The 25,399-nt window shown below is 43.2% G+C and overlaps 1 protein-coding gene and 1 long non-coding RNA gene across 2 annotated transcripts in view; one reads left to right on the top strand and one right to left on the bottom strand.

The window, feature by feature from the left end:
- The window catches only part of DNAH11 (dynein axonemal heavy chain 11), a 369,705-nt gene that overhangs the window by 342,938 nt on the left and 1,368 nt on the right, over positions 1–25,399 (top strand). Inside the window, exons 75-81 of the mRNA XM_027539949.1 lie at positions 2,639–2,830; positions 6,408–6,527; positions 14,507–14,749; positions 18,937–19,119; positions 19,199–19,314; positions 24,438–24,550; positions 25,029–25,169. Coding sequence (XP_027395750.1) covers positions 2,639–2,830; positions 6,408–6,527; positions 14,507–14,749; positions 18,937–19,119; positions 19,199–19,314; positions 24,438–24,550; positions 25,029–25,169 — 1,108 coding nt within the window. The remainder of the gene's footprint in view (positions 1–2,638; positions 2,831–6,407; positions 6,528–14,506; positions 14,750–18,936; positions 19,120–19,198; positions 19,315–24,437; positions 24,551–25,028; positions 25,170–25,399) is intronic.
- LOC113891639 lies at positions 19,325–24,511 on the bottom strand. Its single transcript, XR_003510830.1, has 3 exons — positions 24,424–24,511; positions 22,253–22,446; positions 19,325–19,567 (listed from the first exon to the last, which is right to left on the bottom strand). It is a non-coding gene; the product is annotated as an uncharacterized LOC113891639 (long non-coding RNA).

The raw sequence follows: 25,399 nt of genomic DNA, 5'->3' as shown, positions 1-25,399 counted from the left end.
ATGCTTGAGCTCCTTTCATCTGCATATAACCAGATTTTTAAAGTAAAAATGTAAATTTCTTTTTCTGTAAGATTTGCAGTAGAATCAAATAATTGGTAATTGTGCATATTAAATTAGTATCTGTGGGCATGCAACATACTTACGTGTGAGTGCCTGTTCTCTCTTTACAATGTCATTTGTATGTTTCCTGATATGAACACTTGATCACTTGTCCTGGAATGTGGACTGTTAGGTGGACTTATACTCTTTCTTGGAAAGCCCAGTTCATGTTTTCTCCTAACATCATTTATGTTATCAGAGCATAGTGCAGTGGGCACTGACTTGTGATTTTCTTTAGCACTGAGGCTAAAACCAGGTTATATGAAGTATAGATGGAAACAATGTGCTGACTGTAGTACTTTGGGTTTTCTGGGGACTGTATGTAATTCATGGAGGAGTTAGGTGAGGAGTTAGATATTCCTTAAGTAAAATCATGTCACTTCTATTTGGTCTCCTAGAAATTTCTTACTTGTAAAAGCAATGAATTTTTATATCCTTCAACATTGAAAATGTTGGTTGCTCAGTCATATCCAACTTTTTGCAGCCCCACGGACTGTAGCCTGCCAGGGTGCTCTGTCCATGGGATTTCCCAGACAAGAATATTGGAGTGAGTTGACGTTTCTTTCTCCATGGGATCTTCCCAACTCAGGGATCAAACCCATGTTTCCTCTGTCTCCTTCATTGGCAGGCAGATTCTTTACTGCCAACATTAATTCCAATTATATGATTTCTCTCCTTTCACAAGCTTGCCTTTTACTTGATGTATAGTGGAAAAATTATTTGTAATGGTCATATACTTTCAAGTCCCACAGATATCCTAGAAATGACCTAGTGATTTAGTTGGGCCTGTACTGTCTGGCGCCTGGCCAATTCTAGAACTGTATTTGGTGGTACCCTGGGATTCTGATGGAACTAAAAAGCTCTTCTAGTCCTGGACCAAGAGAACAAATTGAGGCTGGGTGTAGACTTTTCCTGAAAGGCCCTGGGAGGCCAGATCCGAACTCCCACCCAGAACAGGCTAAACAGATTTTGCAGATGCCCACATTGTCCGATCCATTTAAATGTCTAGACTGTGTGTAATCTGACCACTTTAAAGGATAGAAGGTGCTGATATGGCCTCATCGTCCTCTGCTGCCCAGCATCAGCTGAAGGGATAGTCCTCAACTTTTCCTCATTTGCCTCACAGAACTGAGAATGGCTCAGTACTACCTTTAAGCCCCAGACAGCCATTTTTCATTTTTTAATTGTATGGCTTTGGGAGCCAGAACCGTATCAGTGTGGCATGCCAGGTTTCCCTCTGCGTTTTCAAAAAACATCTTACACATCTCCTATACAGGGCATATGTTTTCCACTCTTCTATATGCCAGTCTATCATCCCAACAATGAATTTTATTTCCAGTTCATTGGAAGAAAACCAGTTGTCATGGTGGTGGTTATATTAGTTGTATTAGTCAAGGGGCAGTACAGAATTACAGTGATTCAAAGAAGATAATTTCTTGTCGCTGTTCAGTCACTCAGTCGTGTCTGACTCTTTGTGACCCCATGGACTGTAACACACCAGGCTTCCCTGTCCTTCACCATCTCCCACAGTTTGTTTAATCTCATGTCCATTGAGTCAGTGATGCCATCCGACCATCTCATCCTCTGTCATCCCCTTCTCCTCCTGCCTTCAGTCTTTCCCAGCATCAGGGTCTTTTCCAATGAGTAGACTCTTTGCATCAAGTGGCTAAAGTATTGGAGCTTCAGCATCAGTCCTTCCAATGAATATTCAGGACTGATTTCCTTTAGGATTGGCTGATTTGATCTCCTTGCAGTCTGGGGGATTCTCAAAGAGTCTTATCCAACACCACAGTTCAAAAGCATCAGTTCTTCGGCACTCAGCCTTCTTTATGATCCAACTTAATTTCTGTTGCACCTAAGTGGCAGCTCTAGTCTGTGGAATCAACCACACACCCAGCTGGTTGGTGCCTCCGCCATATACCTAACTCATGGCTTCCGAGTCACCCAATCAGTGTCATTTCTAGCTCACAGGAAGGGGGAAGAATGACAAGCAGAGCAAGCAATTTCCTTTTAAGAAGTGATATGAAAGTTGCACACATCACTTCTGCTCAAATTCTGTTGGAAAAGACCTTATGGTGTGGCACATCCAGCTTCAAGAGAGGCTGGGAAATTATTTTGCGATGAGTGGCCGTGTGCTCAGATCATCTGTATTACCATGGAACTGGGAGGAATGGAGAGCTGGCATTCACTTATATTCTGTTACACTGATGAAATTAAGATGATGGCCTTTTGTCATCCAGATTGTACAAGGAAATTTTTGCAGGGGAAAATGACGTCACACAGTATTACCACTGGTCAGAATGAATGGTCTCATTCTCTAGAGGAACAAAGGTATAACTGAAGCAGAATAAAACCATTCCTCTTAAAGCAACAGATTAGCAAGTGCCAAGCAGTCTCCTCTTATGCTCTCCCAGCTCAGAGCTGCGTGTCACCTCCGTCCTAGGTCTCTCTGAGTCCTCTACAAGATAATTGAAACCTCAGACCCTTGCCCTTGGGAACCATACAGGTAGATGGTCACTCCTTTTTTCTTTTCTCCCAGGATACACTTGAAGTGTGCTCCAAGGAGCAGGAGTTTAAAAGCATCCTCTTCTCTCTGTGCTACTTCCATGCCTGTGTTGCCGGGAGGCTGAGGTTTGGCCCCCAGGGCTGGAGCCGCCGCTACCCGTTCAGTCCCGGGGACCTCACCATCTGTGCCAGCGTCCTCTACAACTACTTAGAGGCAAACCCTAACGTAAGTGTGCATGGTCGGATAACCTCTCCAGGGAGTGTGTGGAAGCTGTCAGTCTTTGGGCACTGTCAAATGGACCATAATTTCTCTTTTGAAGCTATTATTGAAATAGCTGACACTATATATGCATCTTCTGCCCAGTGTGAAAATAAACCAGATCAAAGGTTTTACAACAGTGGATGCTCGAACTTGAGAAGATAGGTCAAACCAGTTCTACATCAGCAGCTTAGTACCAAAAAAAAAAAATTGTCCTTCATTATGTTAACAAAAACAGTGGTTTACATGTGCATATATGCCAGATTCATTAGGCAGGTAATGAAGCATTTGCACAAATGTAATTACGTACAGCAATTCTGACAGTTCATAACACTGCATTAATAATCACTACAATTAGTTCTGATGATGGAAGCAATTTACAGCGCGTCACATGTATAAATAATGGTGCATTTCCTGCATATGTCATTATTATGTATTAAGGATGCCACCTTGTTGTGACTTTCTCAGTAATGTTCCCCTTGATTTGAAGTTAAAGGTAGATGAATGATTTTATTCCATAGCTAAAATGTGTTCTACAGATGGGAATGGGAATGCTTCATCAAGAACATTTGTGTAAACTCTTACAAACTCCGTGACTGGATTTCAAAAAGGATGAACCGTTTGTAAGGATTTTCTGGCTTAGTCCTCATAAGGGGAACTTTTTCCATTAAGTTTCAGTCTGTTAAAAGTGAGATGTGTTTGTCTGAATCAACCAGGCATTAGGCTCTAGGTCACACTTTCTATAAAAGGCCTTTAAAACCATTCAACCAATGTTTCTATGTATAAATATTTTGTTGTTGCTGTTCTTTTGGTAACTATTGTTATAATTTTTGTTGTCAAATTTTTCTTAAGCTTTCAGGATGGTTTGACCACTATCAGAATATGTACACTTTGTACGTAGTAACATGGATGTGTTCTGTCAAGGAACACATGTTGAATAGGTTGTATTCAAGATAAATTACTTCTGTATGGTATGTGATAGTCGCTATCATTTTTTAAATTTTTGAAGTTCACTTTGAGCGTATTTTGACCAGTTTAATAAACAGCATTGTGTGTTGATCTTAGCACGTTTTGTTTAAAATGTTGCAGGTAACAATGATTATTGTCATAGTTCTGGGTGGAAAATGAAATAGACCACTTAATACTTTAAGTCCTTCATTCCTGTCCCAGGAGGCCAAGACCAGGCATATTACCGTATTTCAGCCGCATCCTGTGCACAGTCGAGGTAGGAATGAAGCGGGGTAGGAGAGGAGCTGCTGCGTGTCTCCTGGTCACGTCCTGGGCTTGGCAGCACTAGTTGAGCAGTTGACTCCTGCTGTGTCCTGCTCCTTCTCCCACAGGGGTCCCAGGATCAGCACAGCTTCCAGTTTTAAACACTCAGTTTGTCTCTCAGATGTCTTGACCCGAGTCATTCACCACATACCATGAAGCGAGTTACTTGGGTTTGGGAATTAAGTTGACTTGCCCACATAGTTTCCTTGTACACGATGCCCTTTTCAAGAAGGTATCCGTATAAACTTGGAAGTAGGCATTTGATAGATGATCTTTCAAGTTATGTGGTTAGATGAGATCACCAAGGGTACAGAGTGTGATGGAAAGATTTAAAGATTAAGTCTTAGGGAATGCCAACATTTAAATTTTTTTAATCAATTAATTTATTTATGGTTATTCTGGGTCTTTGTTGCTGTGCAGGGTTTTCTCTAGTTGCAGAGAGCAGGGGCTACTCTAGTTGCCCAGTGCCCCAGTGCAGGCTTCTCATTGTGGTGGCTTCTCCTGTTGTGGGGCACAAGCTTTAGGACACACAGGCTTCAGGAGTTGCAGCACATGGGCTCAGGAGTTGCAGCTCCCGGGCTTTAGAGCGCAGGCTCAGTAGTGATGGCACACAGGCTTAGTTGCTCTGCGACACGTGGGATCTTCTTGAATCAGGGATCTGTGTCTCCTGCATTGGCACCAGATTCTTTACCACTGGGCCTCCAGGGAAGGCCCCCCCATGGTTTAACTCTTATAAGAACTTTGATGTTCTTCCATATAAATTTTATAAGTCTCACCATAGAGAAATTCTTGAATGTCAAGGTTGGAAGACTTGAATTGAAAATATCACTTGATTGCATTTAAGGTTGGGAATCCAGCTATGTAACTTCTGACTTTGGTTTTAAAAAGCCTCAAGGAAGTAGGAAGAAAAATTGTTACTCTGTAACAGTACCTTTCTCCCATTCCAACCTGCTCAAGAGGCCCTCTATTGAATAACAAAAGTTCCCTTGTTTTTTTTCAGGGTGTATCACCATGCCAAGGGAAGGATGCCAGAAAAATGTATATGTAGAAAACAAAAATCAAGATTTGGGGGAAGAAAATCAATTATTAAGCAGAACAGATCTGTAGCTGATTAAAATCTTGAGGGGGCCATGTATCAAATCATAATATATAGAAGGCATTAATTAAACGTGATCACAGAAATCAAGTTAAGAAATCTTATTTCCCATCCCTTTCTGCTCTCTGGCAGTAGTCCATGGCATGGTGGAGGGAGCATGGTGCCTTGTAGCCACTTTTCTTTTTCATTCACATCGCGGTGACCTAAAGACATATTTGAGGTTCATTTATTCAAATTCTAATAAACCTGTAGCAAGTGCATTGGAATAGTTGAGGCAATTTTACTTGTTCTGTCACATCATGCAACAATTCAAAGGCTATAATTAAGTTTTTACTTGAACTGCTGGGAAGCAATATACTGCCCCCGAGGATATAAAGGTTTCTGTCTAGAAAGGCTCCATCACAAGCTGGCATGTTTTGCAAACCCAGAGGAAGCTAAAGGGTAGCAAAGAAGGGGCTTCAAACCCTGTGAAGCCCGGTAAAGAGGAGATGCCGTGATTTCCGTGCTAAAACACAGTACAGCCTTTAGCTGCAGCCCTTAGGGTAGTCCTGGAGCCCGGCCACGCCATAAACCGAGCCCTCAGATCAGTCCGTGACAAACTCAATTGGTTTGCCTGGATTTCTGGAAGGTGATGGAATTCTCAGTATACCCCAAATTCAAACTGCAGTTTTTCTTTCTTTTCCTGAATCAGATCATAAAAACCTGATACAGATCAGATCGTAAAAGTAGGTCATCCCTCAAAAGCCATATCAACCAACATAGGGCGGGCTTCTCCTGGTTTTTAGATGAGGTTTTGAATGTATAAACATGTTCTGGGAATAACTCAAGTTTGCTTTAAAGTCTTCATTAAAAGCTCAGTGTTGGGACTTCCCTGGCAGCAGTTAAAGTTTGCACTTCCACTGCAGGGGGCGCGGGTTCAATCCCTGGTTGGGGAACAAAGATCCCACATGCCACGCAGTGTGGCCACAAAAAAAAAAATTAAGAATAAAGCTCTGTGTTAGTGAATTTTTACTGAATGTATTAACACACACACTGAAAATAATTCTCAGCCAGTTCAATTCTAATTTTTGGACCTCTTTTAAACGCTTCTGTTGGTGGGGGCTGGAGGATTTGCTGTCAGTCGACTGAGGCCTTTGCCCTGGCACCGGGAGTGAACGTTTGCCTGATCCCCACCAGGTCCCGTGGGAAGACCTCCGCTACCTCTTTGGTGAGATCATGTATGGGGGCCACATCACAGATGACTGGGACCGCAAACTGTGCTGTACGTATTTAGAAGAATTCATGAATCCCTCTCTGGTAAGACATTTTTAAAAAATCATTTCTTAGAGAAAGAACTTCTAGTATGAATTTTGTTTCGCCTTTTTATTTCAGATTGGATAATAGTTGAATAACAATGTTGTGTTAGTTTTGGGCGTACAGCCAAGTAATTCAGTTATACATGTACCTGTGTCTATTCTTTCACAAATTCTTTTTCCCATTTAGGTTTTTCCATAACAATGGGCAGAGTTCCCTGTGCCATACAGTAGGTCTTTGTTGGTTATCCATTTTATTTATTTTTTGGCTTGCTTTGGTTATCCATTTTAAATTTAGCAATGTGTACATATCCATCCCAAACTCCCTAACTATCCCTTCTCCCCGTCCTTCCCCCTGGCAACCAGAAGTTCGTTATCTAAGTCTGTGAGTCTCCTTCTACAAAGAAGTTCGTTTGTACCATATCTTTTAGATTCCATGTATAAAGGGCATCATATGTTTGTCTTTCTCTAAGAATTTTTAAAACTGATGTCACTATGTTAATAGTCCTTGAATGTTACTGAAGATTCTTGGCCTTTTGTGAATATACTCTGGCCCACCTTCCTGGGAGTCGAAATTTGCTAGAAATGCAGGATCTTGGGCCCCATCTCAGACCCATAAGATGAGAATCAGTTTTAACAAGATCCATCCCACACACACACACACACGCACACACTTACACACACAGGTGGTTTCTCTGCCCATAGGGAGCACTGTTACATGCACAGCCTCACTGCATTTCTGAAATAACTCTGTAAGTTACGCAGAACTGATATTGTCACCCTGTTTTAGAGATGGTGGCAGGGGCATGGTGATTTGTCCCAGGCCACTCAGTTATCACCGGCAGGGGCCCCAGCTATGGGTATCTATTTCTAGGCAGATGTATTGATTTCAATTCAGGGGCTCTGATGTAAGTGAAATCTATAGTTTGTTCTCTGTTGCAGAAGCCATCAGTTCAGTTCAGTTGCTCAGTCGTGTCTGACTCTTTGTGACCCCATGAATCACAGCACGCCAGGCCTCCCTGTCCATCACCAGCTCTCGGAGTCCACCCAAACCCATGTCCATCGAGTCGGTGATGCCATCCAGCCATCTCATCCTCTATCATCCCCTTCTCCTCCTTCCCTCAATCTTTCCCAGCATCAGATCTTTTCAAATGAGTCAGCTCTTCGCATCAGGTGGCCAAAGTATTGGAGTGTCAGCTTCAACATCAGTTGAAGCCATGGAGTATTCTAAATTTTGATCACTATGTCCTAACTAAATATGTGCTCAATAAAACTGCAGTGATTTAAAAGGACAGTTCTTCCTTCTGTGGGGAAGGGGCAGAGCCCCCTGCTCTAGAATATAAAGAAACCAGGTACCCTTTTTTCCCATCTCTTATCTTACCAGCCCTTTGTCTGTGTAGACCAGATACCCACATGGTTTGTGCCTGGGGCTGGGTTTCCTGGAAAAAGTATTCGGTTCTTGTGTTCCACACGGAAGTAGCTGAAAGTGGTAGCAGGTTCATGGCCATTGCCTGGTTATTTCTTAGAAACGCCAGAACACCCTCCACCATGCCATTTCTTCTCCCACTTGGGCAAGACACCAGCTGTGTGTAAAGCAGTGCCGTGTGTTTTTTAAAATAGTTTGAGCAGCCTCCTATTTATAATTTATTGAGAACTTCATGTCATAAAAGCATGACACCTTCCTCAAAAGTCCATTCTAAGAAGAAATATGATCATGTGTTAGAAAACATGGTGTACTGTAGTCTCATATAGGAAACTGAGGACAGATTGGTTTTTTTTTTTTCTTTGCTGCTTTTAATAATGTGGAACAATTTGGGGATGGGGCAGGGAAAATATACTTTCCTGCCATGTGACCGTAATTTGTTTCTTTTGATTGTGAGTCTCCTGGTCTTTTCCTTAGTTCTAATGAACTGGGTTTCACAGGTCAGAAAGACACTTTCAATTCAGCACAATCGGAAGTCGTTCCTCAGAGGTCTGGGAGCAGGTTACCATGGAGATGGGAAAGATAAACAGGGTCGGGCCTGCCACCTTTACCTGCCACCTCCGAGTGATAGTGGAGGTCAAGGGGCAGAGCGAGCAGCTCTCTGGTCCTGGCCTGAGGATGAGGAGCGGTCACTGTGGCCAGCTGAGGTGGTCCATGAACCTGCACAAGGCTGAACTCCCATTCACGCAACTGGAAAAGAAATGTCGAGGGTGCAACCTGAGGGGCATCACTGGTGTGGGTGTTAGCCCTTTAGAAATACAGGTAGCCGCCCTTCCTGGACAATTTGGTGAGGTTTTCAGGATGAAGATGCTTGTTTGCCATCTTCCCTGCTCACCAGACGGCGCTGCCTCTTCCACTCACCAGAGGAAGGGAAAGCTCTGACTGGTTTGGTGGCAGAGGCTGCAAAATCCCAGTTATTTCATTCTCGTGCAGATGTGTCCCGCTCACGCTGTTTACGTCATGAGAGACTTAAGCTGACACTGCAGCATCTGCAGGATGTCTTTTTGCCATTTCTCACGTTGGTTAACATACTTGGCGATTAGTATCTTTGGTTGCATGGACACCTGATTGAAGAGTTACCCATGGGTGGGTGCTCTGAGGTTTCAAGTTCCACCACTCAGAATGTTTTCAGTGACTTTGTCCTGTTAGGGAAGATGGATGAGTTTCTTGTTGGGTAAATGAGGTGGCATTTAGAGAGGGTTCCCCCATGGCATGTGCTTCAGAAGGTTCCTGGCTTTAAAAAAAAAAAGAAGATGAAGAAGTTCCTGGCCAAAGTTAGGGAATTAGAATAATATGGTTCTCTTATGTGAGGTGCGTACTTGGCAATGCTAAACAAGTAGTAAATTACTTTTGGAAAATAAGGTATCGGGTCACCCGAAAGTTGTCATATATTAACAATCATGAAGTTGGGCTCTGAAGTAAAAACCAAAACAAAACTCGGGTTCAGATTCAGTTCTTTCTTGAGTCTCCTGTGCAGTTGTGGCCACATCACTGAACCTGAGCCTCTGTTTCATCATCTGTGGAACAAGAATGGCCCAACTCATGGCTTCACTCTCAGGCTTCAAGACTGTTAGAACAAAATGCCTAATAAATGGGAGACATCTTTACTATTACAGACTATAAATTTTCATAGTGTATATTTTTCACTTGACTGTACTTTATATAATCAGCAGCTAGAACCACGGAAGCCATTTGTTAAATTTCATCAAGCCCCGCTCTGTGCCAGAGGCCTGTGTTACACGCTTCATGTGCACTGTCTCTTCTCATTGCAGTCCTGCGAAGCAGATATTATCCCAGTCATCACAGAGGAGACCCAGATTCAGAGAGCTCAAACAGTTGCACAAGTAGCTATATCAGGATTTGAATTCGCACTCAGGCTCCAGATTCTCTGCAGCCCCCTGGCTGGCATGCTGACGTCAGTAGTCATGGGCTCATGTCACAGACGGACCTCCACGTGTCCTGTGCATGCTAGGTGGCACAGGGTGGCTACTGGGAGAATAACCTTGGGCAGTCCTGGAGACCCAAACCCTAGTCCTGGTTCTGCCACTAACTTACTGTCCAGCTTTGTGCCAGCCCATCCTGTGCCTCAGTATATTCATTTGTGAAATGAGAGTATTGTCTCGAAAATCACTAATGGACCCTAAAGGCAGAAAACAGGATTCAACCTTGAGCAACTTCCCTCCCAGACTTTGGCGACAGGGCATTTTGTTGTTGTTCTTTTTACTCGAAAGTCCACAAGCATATACACTCGTTTAGACTCACAGTGAATCGGGAGCTTCTTGTCATAAACAGGGCTCCTCGGAGAGGCAGTGGAGGAAGTGAGCCTTTCCTTAATTACCAGGAAGGAGAAGGTGAAAAGGATGACAATCAAACAGACTCAACAGAATGGCAGGATCCTGGCTTTCCCAGTTCCTAACGATTCTACCTGCAGCATGCCCTGCGCTGATTTCTGCAGAGATGGCTGGAATTCTTGATGATTTTTCATAATGTGGAGGCTCATTCTCCCTGAGCACAGTTCCATTGATTCTTTCTGTTAAAATACTTTATTGAGATATAATTCACATCCCATAAAATTGACCAGTTTCAGTTGGACAGTCCAAAGGTTTTTCGTGTGCACTCAGTTATGCAGCCATTGCCGCAGTCTGTTTTAGAACATCTCTCTCACCCCCAGAAGATATCTGGACTCATGAGTAGTCCCTCAGCATCCTGTCCTCAACACCCCCCACTCCCCAGCCCCAGGCGATCGCTAATCTTTGTCTCGAGATTTGCCTATTCTGGACATTTCATGTAAGTGGAATCAGACAATATCTGGTCTTTTGTGTCTGACTTCTTTCACTTAGCATAATGTTTTCAAGGTTTATCCATGTTATAGCATATATCAGTACTTTATTCCTTTTAGGGGCCAAATAATATTCCCGTGTATCAATACACTCCATTTTATGTATCTGTTCATCAGTTGATGAATATTTGGGTTGTTTTGGCCTTGGGGCTATCATGAATAATGGTAGAATAAATATTCCTGGGTGTTTGCATGGACATACATTTCCACTTCTTTTGGGTATATATATAGAAATGAAATTATTGGATCACATGGTAACTTTATGTTTAATATTTTGAGGAACCAACAAACTATTTCCCAAAGTGGCTGCACCGTTTTATATTCCCACTGGCAAATATGAGAGTCCTCTCCACATCCTCACGGCGGGTGTGAGGCGGCATAACACTGTGGTTGTGATTGGCGCTTCCCTGAAGACTAACGATGTTGAGCATCTTTTCCTGTGCTTATTGGCCATTTGTGTGTCTTCTTTGGAGACACGTTAATTTAGAACAACTGATTCTCTTAGGTGTAACAATAACCTTATCAAACAGCTCTTCCCTCAAAGGCAAGACAGGTGGCCACTATGCAGAGTTAGAGTCCCATCAGGAGAAGCAGCTTTTCACAAAAGCCCTTACATGGGATGGGAGAAGGCTTAGATGCAGAATCAGGATTCCTAGCGCTCCTTGAGAATGTTCACATCTTCACAGCTTTCTTGAAGGAGAACACAAGTCCCTGTGTGAACTAAGCCTCGCTTATGCTGCACTTGCTTGACATCACAGTAGGGAACTACAGTAGAACATGCTCGGGTTTTGTTTTTCCTTCTAGAAAATTAGTGTGTACTTGAGATAATCATGTCTCTTTCTAGGGTGCAGGAAAAACCAAAACTAACATTTGTAAAAGGCTGCTCTGTGCCTAGCAATTGTGTGCCTGTGTGCAAAGTTGCCTCAGTCATGTTTAACTCTGTGTGACCCCATGGACTGTGGCCCGCCAGGCTCCTCTGGCCATGGGATTCTCCAGGCAAGAGTACTGGAGTGGGTTGCCATGCCCTCCTCCAGGGAGCTTCCTCCCTGGCAGGGGTGGAGCCTGCCTCTCTCTCTTGTCTCCTGCACAGGCAGGCAGATTCTTTACCATTAGCACCACTTGGGAAGCCCAGCTATTTGTATACTTGTCATTAAATTCTCATAGCCACAATCATTAGGTTGATGTTATGAACCCTACCTTACTGATAAGATTGAAACTCAGATAAACGGTCATTTTTTTAAGGCCACCAAAGCACTCAAAGATGGGAACTGAACCAGAAGTAGCTGGCTATAAACTTAGTCCTTCCCTTTGATTTTGCTGTTTTCCTTTGCTTCGCTCCTTGCCCACTATAGAGAAGGCCCTCTTCACACACTAGTAAACAGACTGCCTAAGTCTTTCCAGAAAGCGTAGATCATTTGCGTTCCTAACCACATTATATGAATATGCAGTCACACACATGTCCAGGCCCCAGGCATTTTGAAAGTTCCAAATGATTCCACGGTTTGGTTACTTTCTCTCCTTGAAACTGTTTAACTTTTGGCTGTACTGAAAGATAATTTAGCTGTTGCTCTTAAAATTTCTTGTAACTAGTGAACACTAATAGGGAAAACCAAGTCCTTGTTTGTAAGGAATAAATTCTGGCTTGGATATATTTAGTTTAACATTTGGTTTTTATATTCATATTTTATGCCCATATTTTAATTTTGGCTAACTTATCTATCAAGTAATGGTGAGTTTAAATCTGCTTCATGATTTTGTTTCGGTCATGGTGAATTGGGTGAAATTTAAATGTTGATTATTTTGATATATAAATATGAAATGGTAGAAAATCTGAATAAGTGAATAAAACAAACCAAATGAATGGATATAGTTAATGGAGATAGTCCACAATGCTCCTTTTCATATTTATTGGGTCAAGGTCTGTTTCTGGCAAGATGAAATACTGGATAATTTCAAAATTCTCTTGGTACAAAATAAAAACAAAAATGCTAACTTTAATATTTTAAAAGGCCTTTGGAATTCAGGAAAGCAGTTGTGCACCACCACCCCTAAGGACATGGGCTCCCCAGGCAGTGTGGGGCTGCGGGCTTGAGAAGGCAGGGACAAAATGCTGCTACTCACTGATGACAGGACTGTGTAGAAAATCACACTTATTTCGTCTCCATTAGGCTGTGAGTTCCTTAAGAACTACATTGTATGAATCTCTTGTACCTCCAGAGCTTATTGGGGTACACTAGGTAATCCGTTCAAATGATGGAATGAATTAATGAATAGCCACTCTGTCTCCAGCCGATAGTGAGACCAGAAAACATAAAAATACACAATTGCAGAGATAAACCCCATTTTCTGAAAACAAAATAATAACAAATTTTTTTTTAATCTAGGCATAAAATAACTACATTAGGTGATGGTCTTTAAAAACTAGTATCCCCTGTGCGTTTAAGTGCATTTAGACAGAATTTACAGCAAGAGAGGTTGGGAAAAGTAAAACAGAAGTATCCTGGTCCCCTGGGAACTAAAGAACAATCAGGGAAAGATATCAGAGCATATACTGAGTTAACGAGAAAAGTATAAGGGCTTGATTGACTCTATTTATAGCTGGTTAGAGATGGAAACCCATAAATCCTTTTTAAATTTTTTTAAACTGGGGTATAGCTGCTTTACAGTATTGGTCGGTTTTTGCTGTACAAGGAGGTGAATCAGCTCTCTGTGTACATATGCTCCCTCCCTCTTGGACTGCCTTCCCATCCCCCTCCATCCCACCCATCTAGGTCATCACAGCTGCGCTTACATTTTGAAGCACTGCTTTCTAACATTTAGACGTTCTGGTATTGCTGGTCACCTCGTGTTGGTTGAGAACATAGAACATTCTTCCGGGTAAAACATACAACCTTGGCCCAGCCTGAATGAAGGGGTGGGCGTGATTAATGCCTGAGGACTCCAGCCTCTTATTAGGCAACTGTAGATAGGGCACCAGTATGTGCCTCAGGTCTGCACATCCTGAGATGAGCTAGACTGCCCTGAGCAGCTCAGAGTCATGGGGAAGTCACAGTCATTTGAATCATAGTGCATACTACCCTATAACATGTTCATTACACACGCTCATACACATTTTTTAAGATATGCACATATAATCATGCATGCTTACAAAATCCACATGTATGATACATAAAATAATTTGTAGTATTGTAGAAAGTACTATGAAGTCATACTAAAATGAGTTCAGAATTAAGATTAACATCAAACAAATGCCTGAGCAAGTTACTCTGAAATCTCGATTTTCTCTCTGCAAAATGGGATATATGGGGAGAATTTTCTCTCTGCAAAATGGGGATATATGGGGAAAATCAATGACTGCAAACATGTAACAGGGCAACCAGAACTCAGTAGATGACTCAGAATGTCCGTTCCCTTTGTGTGCATGTATCTTGTTACCCCTTCTAAGGGACAGATTCACGAGTGTTCCACAGAGGTCAGCCAGGTACCATCCACGGAGCAAAGTGATTGATGACCAGAGGGTCGTGAGATATTGTGGAGAGTGTGCCCTCTAGCTAGCACTGTGCTGGGACCATCTTACCAGAGTGTTCCCTGGGTGTTTAGGAAGGGAAGACTGATGTCCACTTCGATTTGGGAATAACTGACTTTTCCTCTGGGCTTGAAGATTGATGATGAGCTGATGCTGGCACCAGGATTTGCAGCCCCACCCAGCCTGGACTGCTCAGGCTACCACCAGTACATAGAAGAGACGCTTCCTCCAGAGAGCCCAGTGCTGTATGGCCTCCACCCGAACGCTGAAATCGAATTTCTGACGGTCACATCCAACATGCTGTTCAGAACCTTGCTGGAGATGCAGCCCAGGAATGCAGTGAGCAGCGAGGAGCTGGGACAGTCCACAGAAGACAAGGTAGCAGGTCGCTTTTTCTTTTCTGTTGGGGTGCATCATACATACACCGATGCACACCAACCCTGAGTGCCCAGCTCAGTGATTTTACCTCTGTGTACACACATAACCACTACCTCCCGCACTCCAGGATGCTTCCCTGGTGGCTCAGCTGGTAAAGAATATGCCTGCAATGCAGGAGACCCTGGTTTGATTCCTGGGTCGGGAAGATCCCCTGGAGAAGGAATAGGCGACCCACTCCAGTATTCTTGGGCTTTCCTGGTAGCTCAGACAATAAAGAACTCACCTGCAGTGAGGGAGACCAGGGTTCAATCCCTGGGTTAGGAAGATCCCCTGGAGCAGGCCAAAGATACCCTCCTTACCTCTGTCACCACAGATTAGCTTTCCCAGCATTTAAACTTCAAATACATGTGCTCAGCATGTACTAGCTGACTCATGGCCACTCCTTTCACTGCTCATTTGTGAGATTCATCCACGTTATTGCATGGACTGATGGTTAATTTTTGTTTAGTATTCTACTATGGTGCTGGTGACAGTTTACTCACTAAGCCATGACCTACTCTTTGCAATCCCATGGACCGTAGCCCACCAGGCTTCTCTGCATGGGATTTCCCAGGTAAGAATACTGGAGTGGGTTTCCATTTCCTTCTCCAGATCTACCCAACCCAGGGATCAAACGCACATCTCCTGCACTGCAGGTGAATTCTTTACCATCTGAGCAAACAAGAAGCCCAGTACTCTACTATGTAAATATATAATGCTTTATTTATTCCTTCCATGGCCAATGGGTATTGGGGTTTTTCCCAGCTTTTTGCTATTATGACTATCACAGCCATGAACACTACTGTATAGTCTTTTGTCTGAAGACAAAGGTAATTCCCAAAAGTATCTTCGCATAATACTCATTCCTTTATACCCAGAGGTAGAACTGTTGGCTCAAGGGAGTAATGTTCAGCTTTAGTAGATACTCCCAAACCTTTTTCCAAAGTAATTGTACTGTAAGTTCCAGTTGTTCCTGCTCCTTGGGGGTCTTCTAAATAATATTTCATTGTGGTTTTAACTTTGCATTCCCTCAGTTAACGAATAATATTGGGCATTTTTCCTATATGTTTATGGCCATTTGGATATACCTTCGTGTGAAGTATTTGTTCCATCTGCTTGTCAAATTCTAATTTGGTTATCAATGTTTATCTTACTGATTCATATGAACTCTGTATTCTAGATATGTGTCATTAAGAATATGTATTGCAAATTTCTTCTCCGTATGTGTGGCTAGTCTTTCAAACAGTATGTTTTTGGCTCTGTCATTTTATGAGTGTTTTTTCACCTTTTCTTGGGAGACCAGCATTATTCTTTTGAAGGTATTTATTGCTGTAGAATAGAAAACGCAATGGCACCCAACTCCAGTACTGTTGCCCAAAAAATCCCATGGATGGAGGAGCCTGGTAGGCCGCAGTCCATGGGGTCACTGGGAATCGGACACGACTGAGTGACTTCACTTTCACTTTCCACTTTCATGCATTGGAGAAGGAAATGGCAACCCACTCCAGTGTTCTTGCCTGGAGAATCCCATGGACGGAGAAGCCTGGTGGGCTGCAGTCCATGGGGTCGCACAGAGTTGGACACGACTGAAGTGACTTAGTAGTAGTAGTAGTAGTAGTAATATTGCTGTAGAATAATGGGGATGAGAAATGGACATCAAATAATTTTTTTACCTTTAAAATCTTGTTTCTCATTAATTAAAAACCTGAATTTTTAAAAAATTTTCCCCAGTAAATTAACCTTTTTTCTTTCAAAATTACCAATCAAGGATTCAGTTTGTGGGGACACAGTAATCAGATCTAATTATAGAGAGGTCCCAGGAACTTGCTATATTATTTCTTGAAATTTTTCAGTTATTTCTTGAAATAAGGCCATTCATTGAGACATTTTATAATTTAGATATTTTGAAAAGAGATACATGGAGAAAATTCATCTATTTGGGAAGATCTATAATGTTAACAGGGACTTCCCAGGTGGCCCAGTGGTAAAGAACCCGCCTGCTAATGCAGGAGATGTAAGAGATACAGTTTGATCCCTGGATTGGGAAGGAGAGCAGGGCAACCCACTCCAGTATTCTTGCCTGGAGAATTCCCATCGTCAGAAGAGCTTGGCTGGCTGTAGTCCATTGGGTCACAAAGAGTTGGACATGACTTTCCTGACTTAGCATGCACACCCAGCGTTAATAGAAGAACCAGAGAGCATGTGAGGTCATCATCTAGTTCTGAGAGGGCTTCAATCTTTCCAATAAGGAAGCTGATCATTAAATCAAAAACTGCAGAACGAATAAAGTAAAGCTACCTCAGCATTTCCTACAGACAAACCAGCAGCCATCTCCCAGATACAGTTTTTGTGTATCTAATAGGTGCTATAGAAAGTGCTTTACAAACACGCCGTTTGATCCTCTGAAACTCTGAGTGGTATTGATGTGTGTGCGCTCAGTTGCTGTCATGTCCGACTCTCTGCAGCCCCATGGACTGTAGCCCACCAGGCTCCTCTGTCCATAGCGTTTCCCAGGTAAGAATATTGGAGCGGGTTGCCATTTCCTTCTCCAGGGGATCTTCCTGACCCAGGGATCAAACCTGTGTCTCCTACATTGGCTGGTGGATTCTTTACCACTGAGCCACCTGGGAAGCACTGAGTAGTACTGATACCAGGATCTCTATTTCAGAGATAAACTTCGGTGACTTGCTGTGGTCATACAGCTTAAAAGAGCCACTGAAGGAAACCAGATTCTAGGGGAGTCCCAAAGCCATTCTTGCACCTAACTTCTCAATTATACTGTTTCATACTCTCTGCCGCTGCTGTAAATGAGCCCAAGATTTCAGGATCTGGTGAATTATCTGCCAGGGCACTAAAGCAGTTTGCAAGCATCACATCAGAGCCCCAGGCTATAATCCAAGAAATCAAGGAGAAGGAGAAGCTGCCTGAGGCTTGAGGACAGGGAGTATCTTCCAGTCTTTTCAGGTGTTTGTTGGTTTTCCCAGGTCTGCAAAACTGCATCATTAGAATAACTATCCACATCAGAGTACTAAGTACATATGCACGTCCTCAAGGGAATAAATCCTTCATTTCTTTAGGGCAACAGCCCTAGAAGATAGGAGCTTCCTTCTTGTTGAAAATACTGATCCAAACTGCCTCCCAAATTTTTGGATGTGTCAGCCACAAGGGCAGCGTAGCAGAGTCACCAGAATTAGCTCAAGTTTAAGTGGCCCCTTTGGTTCATTTGACTTTTCAAATAATTTGTTTTTAATTAGCAGATTGCAAAAATGGGCTACCCAAATAGTGAGGTTCTCCATGTTCTGATCAAAGAAATGTAGTTATGAGACTTCTTTTGTTCCCTAAATGCTACCAGTAAGTAAACTACCAATAGTAACAGCTCCCTGACTATACTGTGGGTGTTCAAGAGGGGAGGGGGCTGCATTGTTTGAGAGCGACCTGAGGGGGTTGGTGATGGTGCTGAATAGAAATGCAGAGACGGATTGGGGCAATGTAGAAGAAGCAGCTTTTACTGCTTTACCAGGCAAAGGGGCCACAGCAGGGTGATGCCCTCAAGTCTGTGTGTCCCTCCTGGATGGGTCAAGGAGTCTTACAGTGTTCACAGAGCAGGCCTCAATCAGCTTGTGGACAATTCTTGCATCGGTTGGCATCAAGGTGGAGTTTCAAGCATCATCAACCTTCTGGTTTCAACCAGTCTGGGGTCTGTGTTTTTGTGGTAAGTAGTTGTCTTCTGGAGGGGGCGTCTGCTTCCTATAAAAACAACTTAGGAATATATGTCAGGCGTTTATCCATATCTTTCAGAGAACTGTGAATTCAGTGATTCGGCCATGTGGCAGATTTATAGTCTGAACTGTTACCAGTTCCCCAGTCCAGCAGCTATTATTTGTTCACATTTCCCAACCATTACATTAGCTCTTGAGTCAGTATTTCACTTCAGAAGACAAGGACCTAGAGGCTTGTATGTGGTTTAATTGGCAGTGCCATTCTGCCCACCTCCTGGGAGTTAGTAGTCATCTTTTAAACTCATTAGCAAGCATCTTTGGGAGTTGTAGTATGTATTCTTAGACGTAAAAAGTAAGAGGATATACCATCATCATGATCGAAAATGAAACGGAAAGAAGCTAAATCTTTGTGTTTGTTAACAATTTAAGGTTAAGCATGTCTTGGATGATATTTTGGAGAAACTTCCAGAAGAGTTCAACATGACAGAGATAATGCAAAAAAAAACAAACAGAAGCCCCTATGCCCTTGTTTGCTTCCAAGAATGTGAGAGGATGAACATTCTCCTTCGGGAAATCCGTGTGTCACTTCAACAACTGGAACTTGGATTGAAGGTAAGTTTAAAAGCGGAACTAGAGCAGGCTTCTCCACATGAAAACATATTTACTCTGCAGTCGTCTTCTTCCCTGCCAGGGGGAGCTGACACTGTCTCCCGACATGGAAGGCCAGCAGTCTGCCTTGAGTTTCGACACAGTACCAGAAACCTGGAGCAAACTGGCTTATCCATCCACGTACGGCCTGGCCCAGTGGTAAGCACCCACACCCCAGCTCGGCACCGGTTTGATTTTCTGAATTATGCCTCATAGGAACCCTAAAGATTGTGCTTTGCTGAGTACATCCAGCCGTAACTGTGCACACCACCACCAGTTTCATTTGAGTTTCCTCGGTATGTTGCTTCAAAGGCAAAAACCAAATGAGGGTCATAGCAGGAATTGAATTCTGCTTCTCATTGAGTGGCTGTCTGATCTTGGCCAAAATACCTGATCTGTTTCAGTTTATCACCTGAAAAATGATAAAAGGATTTCCTCAGTGAGTTGTCAGGATTTAAGTGGCCGGGGGAGGCACCCTTAAGTTTACCCTCACCTCATCTTATACCTGTATTTCTGAAGCCAGTGCTAACTAATGGCATTTCACAGTGAACTTTTACCCTGGGAAGCAGTAGGTAACACCGCCTTCGCTGTGTGGATAGGACTGTGTAGACATGCCACAGTCAGGGGCAGAAATTTACAGCTCCCTGAGGGCTGCAGCCAAGCACAGCTCTGCCTTGCGAGTCAGCACAGCGTTTCATGAGGCTGTCTCTACGCCTGGTTTTTTTTACGTGGACATTTGTTGTCTTCACTTTCCTAAGTTTTTCTTGCATTAAGCAGAATGCTACTCCAATCCTTAAATTGGAAGGCCCCGTTAGAATTCCTAGTGGCTGCACATTGGAACTCCCCACCAGGCACCCAGGTGTTGGCTGGGGCAGGGGTGCAGACACAGAGGAAGGCGCCCTGTGGACCTGCCGGATGACAGGAAAGCGTTGTGGCAGAGTCACTGGGTTTCTGTTAATGCTTTGAATATCTAAAGGCAGACTTTATACTTCCAGTCAAAAAGAATTTACACTTAAATTTTACAACAGTGATAACTTTAGACTTATTTCACCCAATCTTGTCTTTTGATTCCTAATTTCTATATATTTTTCTTAGCCTCTTTTTTCCACTCTTCTAGCTTCTGCGAGTTTACCATTTCGATTATTTTAGGAAGACTTGACACTGTAACATACACACTTTTGATTTTTCTGACGCACTGTAACACCATTACTTTTTTCTTTTGGCATTCTACCCTCCTTCCAGTCTGGAATTAAACTTTAAACCACCATAATTTTATTTTTGTTTTGTTCATGGTCAGGAATTATTTTTCCTTAATAGCATGTGTTGATTTCTTTGCTGCTTTTTTCCGGTGCTTTAATTTTCAAATAAACACTCCTAATCCTTATGACTTAGGAAGAACTACTACTAACATCTCTACAGACAACTGAGACATGTTTATCCCAAGACAACCCAAGTTTTAATTCTTTTATAGAAGTGGTTTATAGGTAAGTAATTTGTAAACATGATAAATACAGGAAAAACCATTCAAGCTTCTGTCATGAGGTTCTATCATTTTAAGACAAAAAGACCTTTCAAGACTTATTTTTGCTATTGACAGACTGGGAGCTTTTTAGGATACTTTGACAAAGTAAAGTCATCTGAAAAAAACGGTCTGTGGTTAAGTTTGACATATGTTTGAGAAAATGTAGTTGTAAAACTGCAGTGGTATAGAATATAGACCATTCAGAAAAATGTTAGAAGTTTATAACATTATATCTTCCCCACATCACCTGTAAAGAGTTGTCATAATTCAGCTACTACACACTTTTGAAAATACTGTCAGATGACTAACTGGAAAGCCCAGCCACCTATTTGTTCCCGTCCCCACGAAGGGCATATCCGGAGGCCCTGCCGTCAGCACACACACAGTAAGAACTGCCCTGCTGGACTCTAGTCCCCAAAGAGAGATTCCTGAGAGATCGGGTTTGCAAAACTTAAGGTATTTCTGCTTGTTTTCCTTCCTCATCTTTTACATCTTTGGCACAGGGTCCTATATTTTTTTAATCCTAAAACTGAGCCCCTCTCCAGTTGGCATAAATTCAGGACACAGTGGCCATAGTGGGGCCACGTGGTCAGCACTGCAAAAGGTGGAAAGGAAAAAAACTGGGCTTGAGATTCTCTGAGCTGCTGAATAAGCTCGACTTCAGTCAGACTTTCTCTGGAACCTTCAGTCACAGAAGGCAGAAATGCCATTCCTCATCTGAAACCACAGCGGCGCAGCAGTAGGGGTCCCCTCTTCACCGAGCTGAAGGATGAGGCACACAGCAGGCTCTCAGGGTATGTGGCAGGGAGGAGATGGTACTGCGTCTGAATTCTCTTTACTACGCTCTCACTCTCGATGAATAGTTTACCTGGAAGTAGAATTCTAGATAACATTTTCTCTCCAAATGTCACTGTTACATAACTGCATTGTCTTCTGGCACTTACTATGGCTGGTGAGTCTGTTCATAAAAACTTGTCATTCCTCCACAGCTAAGTTACTCTCTTTGAGAAGTTTTTAAGATTTTTTTTCTTAACTCCTAATGTATTAATGTTCTGTCATTTTTACTGATGTGTTTAGGTGTGGTCTCTTAAAAAGGCATCCTACTTGATACTGTGTGCTGTTAAAAATCTGAGTCCACAACTCTTTCCACCCTTTAAAATTCTTAGCCCTGCTTTTTTGAAAGAAGAAATTATTGTGGCAAGTCATGTAATATAAAACATACTATATTAACCAAATTTAACTGTACATTTCAGTGGCACTAAGTACATTCACATTGCTGTCCAACTCTCACCATCATTCATCACCTTCCTAAACTGACTCTGTCCCCATTAAACTCTTAAGTGCCCATCCCCACCCCACCATCTACAAGCGTACTTTGACTCTGTGGATTTGACTATTCTAGGTACCCGGTATATGTAGAATCAAACAGTACTTGTCTGCACCAAGTATGTATTGGAATGCATTTTTAAGCTTTGTATGTCCTACAGATCATATCTGCCCCCACCAAGATGTACAGCAGGCTTTCACCAGCCGTCTATTCATACACAGTAGTGTACATACGTCATACACACCCACCTTGGCGTCCGCGTGTTTTCCCTACGTCATCTGTCTCTGTTTCTTAGCCCTTCTTCCTTCAAATAGTGCCTTATCTTCTCCTGCCTGGACTCGCCTCTGTCAATGTGTGTGTCTCTGTGTTCTGGTTGGTTGTCATTTCTGGCTGATCGTCATTGTTATCTTTGTCTCCTATTCTCTTGTCTACTGTTTCTCTCCTGAATTAAAAAAAAGTATTAAAAAAAAAAAATCACTGTCCAAAATCCATTTTTGGTTTCACATTGTGTATTTTGAAGGGAGGGAAAACTACCTGACCTAGTTTTCTGAAGTTTAAACATACACATTAAAAGTCCTGATTTTTAAGATTCTTTTTTATTTTTGGGTTCCCTTCCTTCTGGTTGATTGGATTTGTGGGTGGTTTTTCATGCCATATAATCAGTTATCTTTAGACTCAAGTTACAGTTTGGCTGATTATAAAAGTAATTTAACCCATTTGTTGTCAGAGGACTTCATAGGTGTGATTCTATTGATCAAATGCTGCCTGAGGCTAACATAATTTTTTCCCTTTATAAAAGACTTCATGTTTTTCCCTGGCTTTCCAGGGGATTCTCTATCTCCACAGTCTGTATCTTAGTAAGTATTGTGTGTCACATTTTCTTACAACATATGTCCCTGATTATGATGATTCAAATTTGTAACTTAGGAAAACTCAAATTTTCTAGAATTGTATTAGCAAATATGTTTCAACATTCATCTTATTTTCACTCCAACTCTAACTCATTTCTATTTCATTTTGCTTTCCTTATTATTCTGCCTTATGCTGTTTAACTTTTTGCTTTCATTTTTATAACTGTCTTTTTGAGATTGTTTCCAACTTAATTTCCTCACTTTTTCTTACCTTACCAGTTTTAACTCATAGGCTCAGAAGGTAAATTTTAGTGTCTGCCTACAATGCAGGAGACCCAGGTTCGATTGGGAAGATCCTCTGGGGAAGGAAATGGCAACCCACTCCAGTACTCTTGCCTGGAAGATCCCACGGACAGAGAAGTCCATGGGGTCACAAAGAGTCGGAGACGACTGAGCGACTTCACTTTCACTCGTTACATACACGCTTCATGAGAAAAACTGGTTGCTGCAGAGTTTATCCTCTTTCACATCTCAAGATAGTTTTTTTCTACCTTTGCTTTTCCTGTTCCTTGCCTTTCTTCTTTGTGGGATCTATCTATGTTTTCCCTAAACCAGCTATTTGGAAGAATTTAATATGGGGCAGGGCCCAGAGCCAAGTTCTAAGCTCATAGGAATTTTCAGTGTGAGCCAAGTTCGAGTGTGAGCATTTAACCTTTCTTCCGGGTGGTAGTCTGCGGGCATGAGGTCCTCACTCGGCCTGCTGCCTTTGCAACCGTGAACCCAACCAGGCCCCGGGATGTGGCCACGCTGGCAGGGAGCGACTTCAGCCTAGAGAGCTGCCCCACAGGCGTTTACGTGGGGCTTTCTGCTCTGTGCTCCATCTCCCCGCTCCCCGTTTTCAGCAGCCCTTTAAAAGCTACCTATCAAGGCTTCTCCTATTTTTATGGAAGTTCATTTTTCCTTAGCCTCTGTGAGCTGGCTTCCTCTCAGGTATGTTTTAGATGTTTGCTCCCTCGGGTAACTGTTTTGCTGATGGAGTAAGAGGACATGTTGTAAACACAGTGGCTTCTCAAACTACAGGCTCACGATGGACGGAAGGTGGCTGGTCCCCTTGATAACTTTTCCTTCCGCTCTTTCAGGTAATTACAGCTTGTGCAGAGGCCGCTATCACATGTTCTGCTGCCCTTGCTGTTCCTGGGAACTCCGATCGTACAACAGTCATCAGAGCCTTCCCCTGCCCATCCTTAGACACACAGGGATGCGTCTCTGTGCACCCCGTCAGCCCAGATCACATACAGCTACCCACGTAGAGTCACCACATGTCACTGGGGGGTCACTTGGAGGATCTAAGTGAAACAGTGGTTGAATGAATGGAGTTTTCCACACTTCTCAGTGTTTCTAACACTTTAAGGGGACAGACGATTCTATTACCTGGTCATCAGGTAACAGTTTCACAGGTTACCAGTTCTGGACCTCTCTACCACCACCCACCCCCAGCACCCCTTCATCCCCAGAATCTAATCTTACTGGAAAGATTTAGTAATGAGAGCACGGTCATTTCTTCCTACCTTCTATTCCCCAGGTTTAACGACCTCCTCCTGCGATGCCGGGAACTGGACACCTGGACACAAGATCTTGCCCTTCCAGCTGTGGTGTGGCTTTCTGGCTTCTTCAACCCTCAGGCCTTCTTAACAGGTAAGAGCTGGGATAGGGCAGCCCCTGATGCTGATGGAGCCATGCCACGAGCAGAACCCCAGCCTCATGTCCCTGGAGCTGCTCCCCTGCCCTGGTAACCCGTCCTCACGCGGTGGCCACTGCCAAGGAAAAAGGACACCAGGCAGGACGGAAGCAGCCAGGTGGGTGGAGTGTGGGTCACCCAGAACACGTTCTCCATCGGGGCCCACAGTCTCACGCGGCTGTGCTCGGCCGCGGTAGTTAGTGCAGAAGCAAACCAACCAGCCAGCGGCACTCGGGCATGACTATTCCACTCAAGCGCCATCCACAAAACTGGCCTTTGTTCCACCCCTGCTCTAGTGCAGCCTGGCGGGTAATGCCCCGAACACCCCATGGGACCACAGCTTACTTTGGGTGGACAGTCGGCTCAATGGGGGCTCCAGGGAATCTTATGTATATGACTTCCTCCTGCTCACACCTGTCCCTCCTCCTCCAAAAGCGATCATGCAGACCACAGCTCGAAAGAACGAGTGGCCACTGGACAAAATGTGCCTGACTGTTGACGTTACCAAAAAAACAAAGGAGGACTACGGGCATCCCCCTAGGGAAGGCGCTTACCTCCACGGGCTCCTCATGGAAGGTAAGATGCCCCCAGGAGCACATGCAGGGTTATCACACTTAGAACCTTTCTCACTTGGGTGCAAGTTGGTATTTGCCCTTTGCTTATTAAGCCTGGTGGGCTACAGCCCAGGGGCTCAGTCGGACACAACTGAGCAACTAACACACTACTCCATTTCTCACTCACACTAGTGCTTACTTACCTCACTTCTGGCTTTCAGATAATTTAAATGGTAGGATGTGTGTCCAGTG

Source organism: Bos indicus x Bos taurus, chromosome 4, assembly GCF_003369695.1.
Source record: "Bos indicus x Bos taurus breed Angus x Brahman F1 hybrid chromosome 4, Bos_hybrid_MaternalHap_v2.0, whole genome shotgun sequence".
Lineage (NCBI taxonomy): Eukaryota > Metazoa > Chordata > Mammalia > Artiodactyla > Bovidae > Bos > Bos indicus x Bos taurus.
Note: the sequence above shows the minus strand (reverse complement) of the source record. Positions and strands in the feature narration are given on the sequence as shown.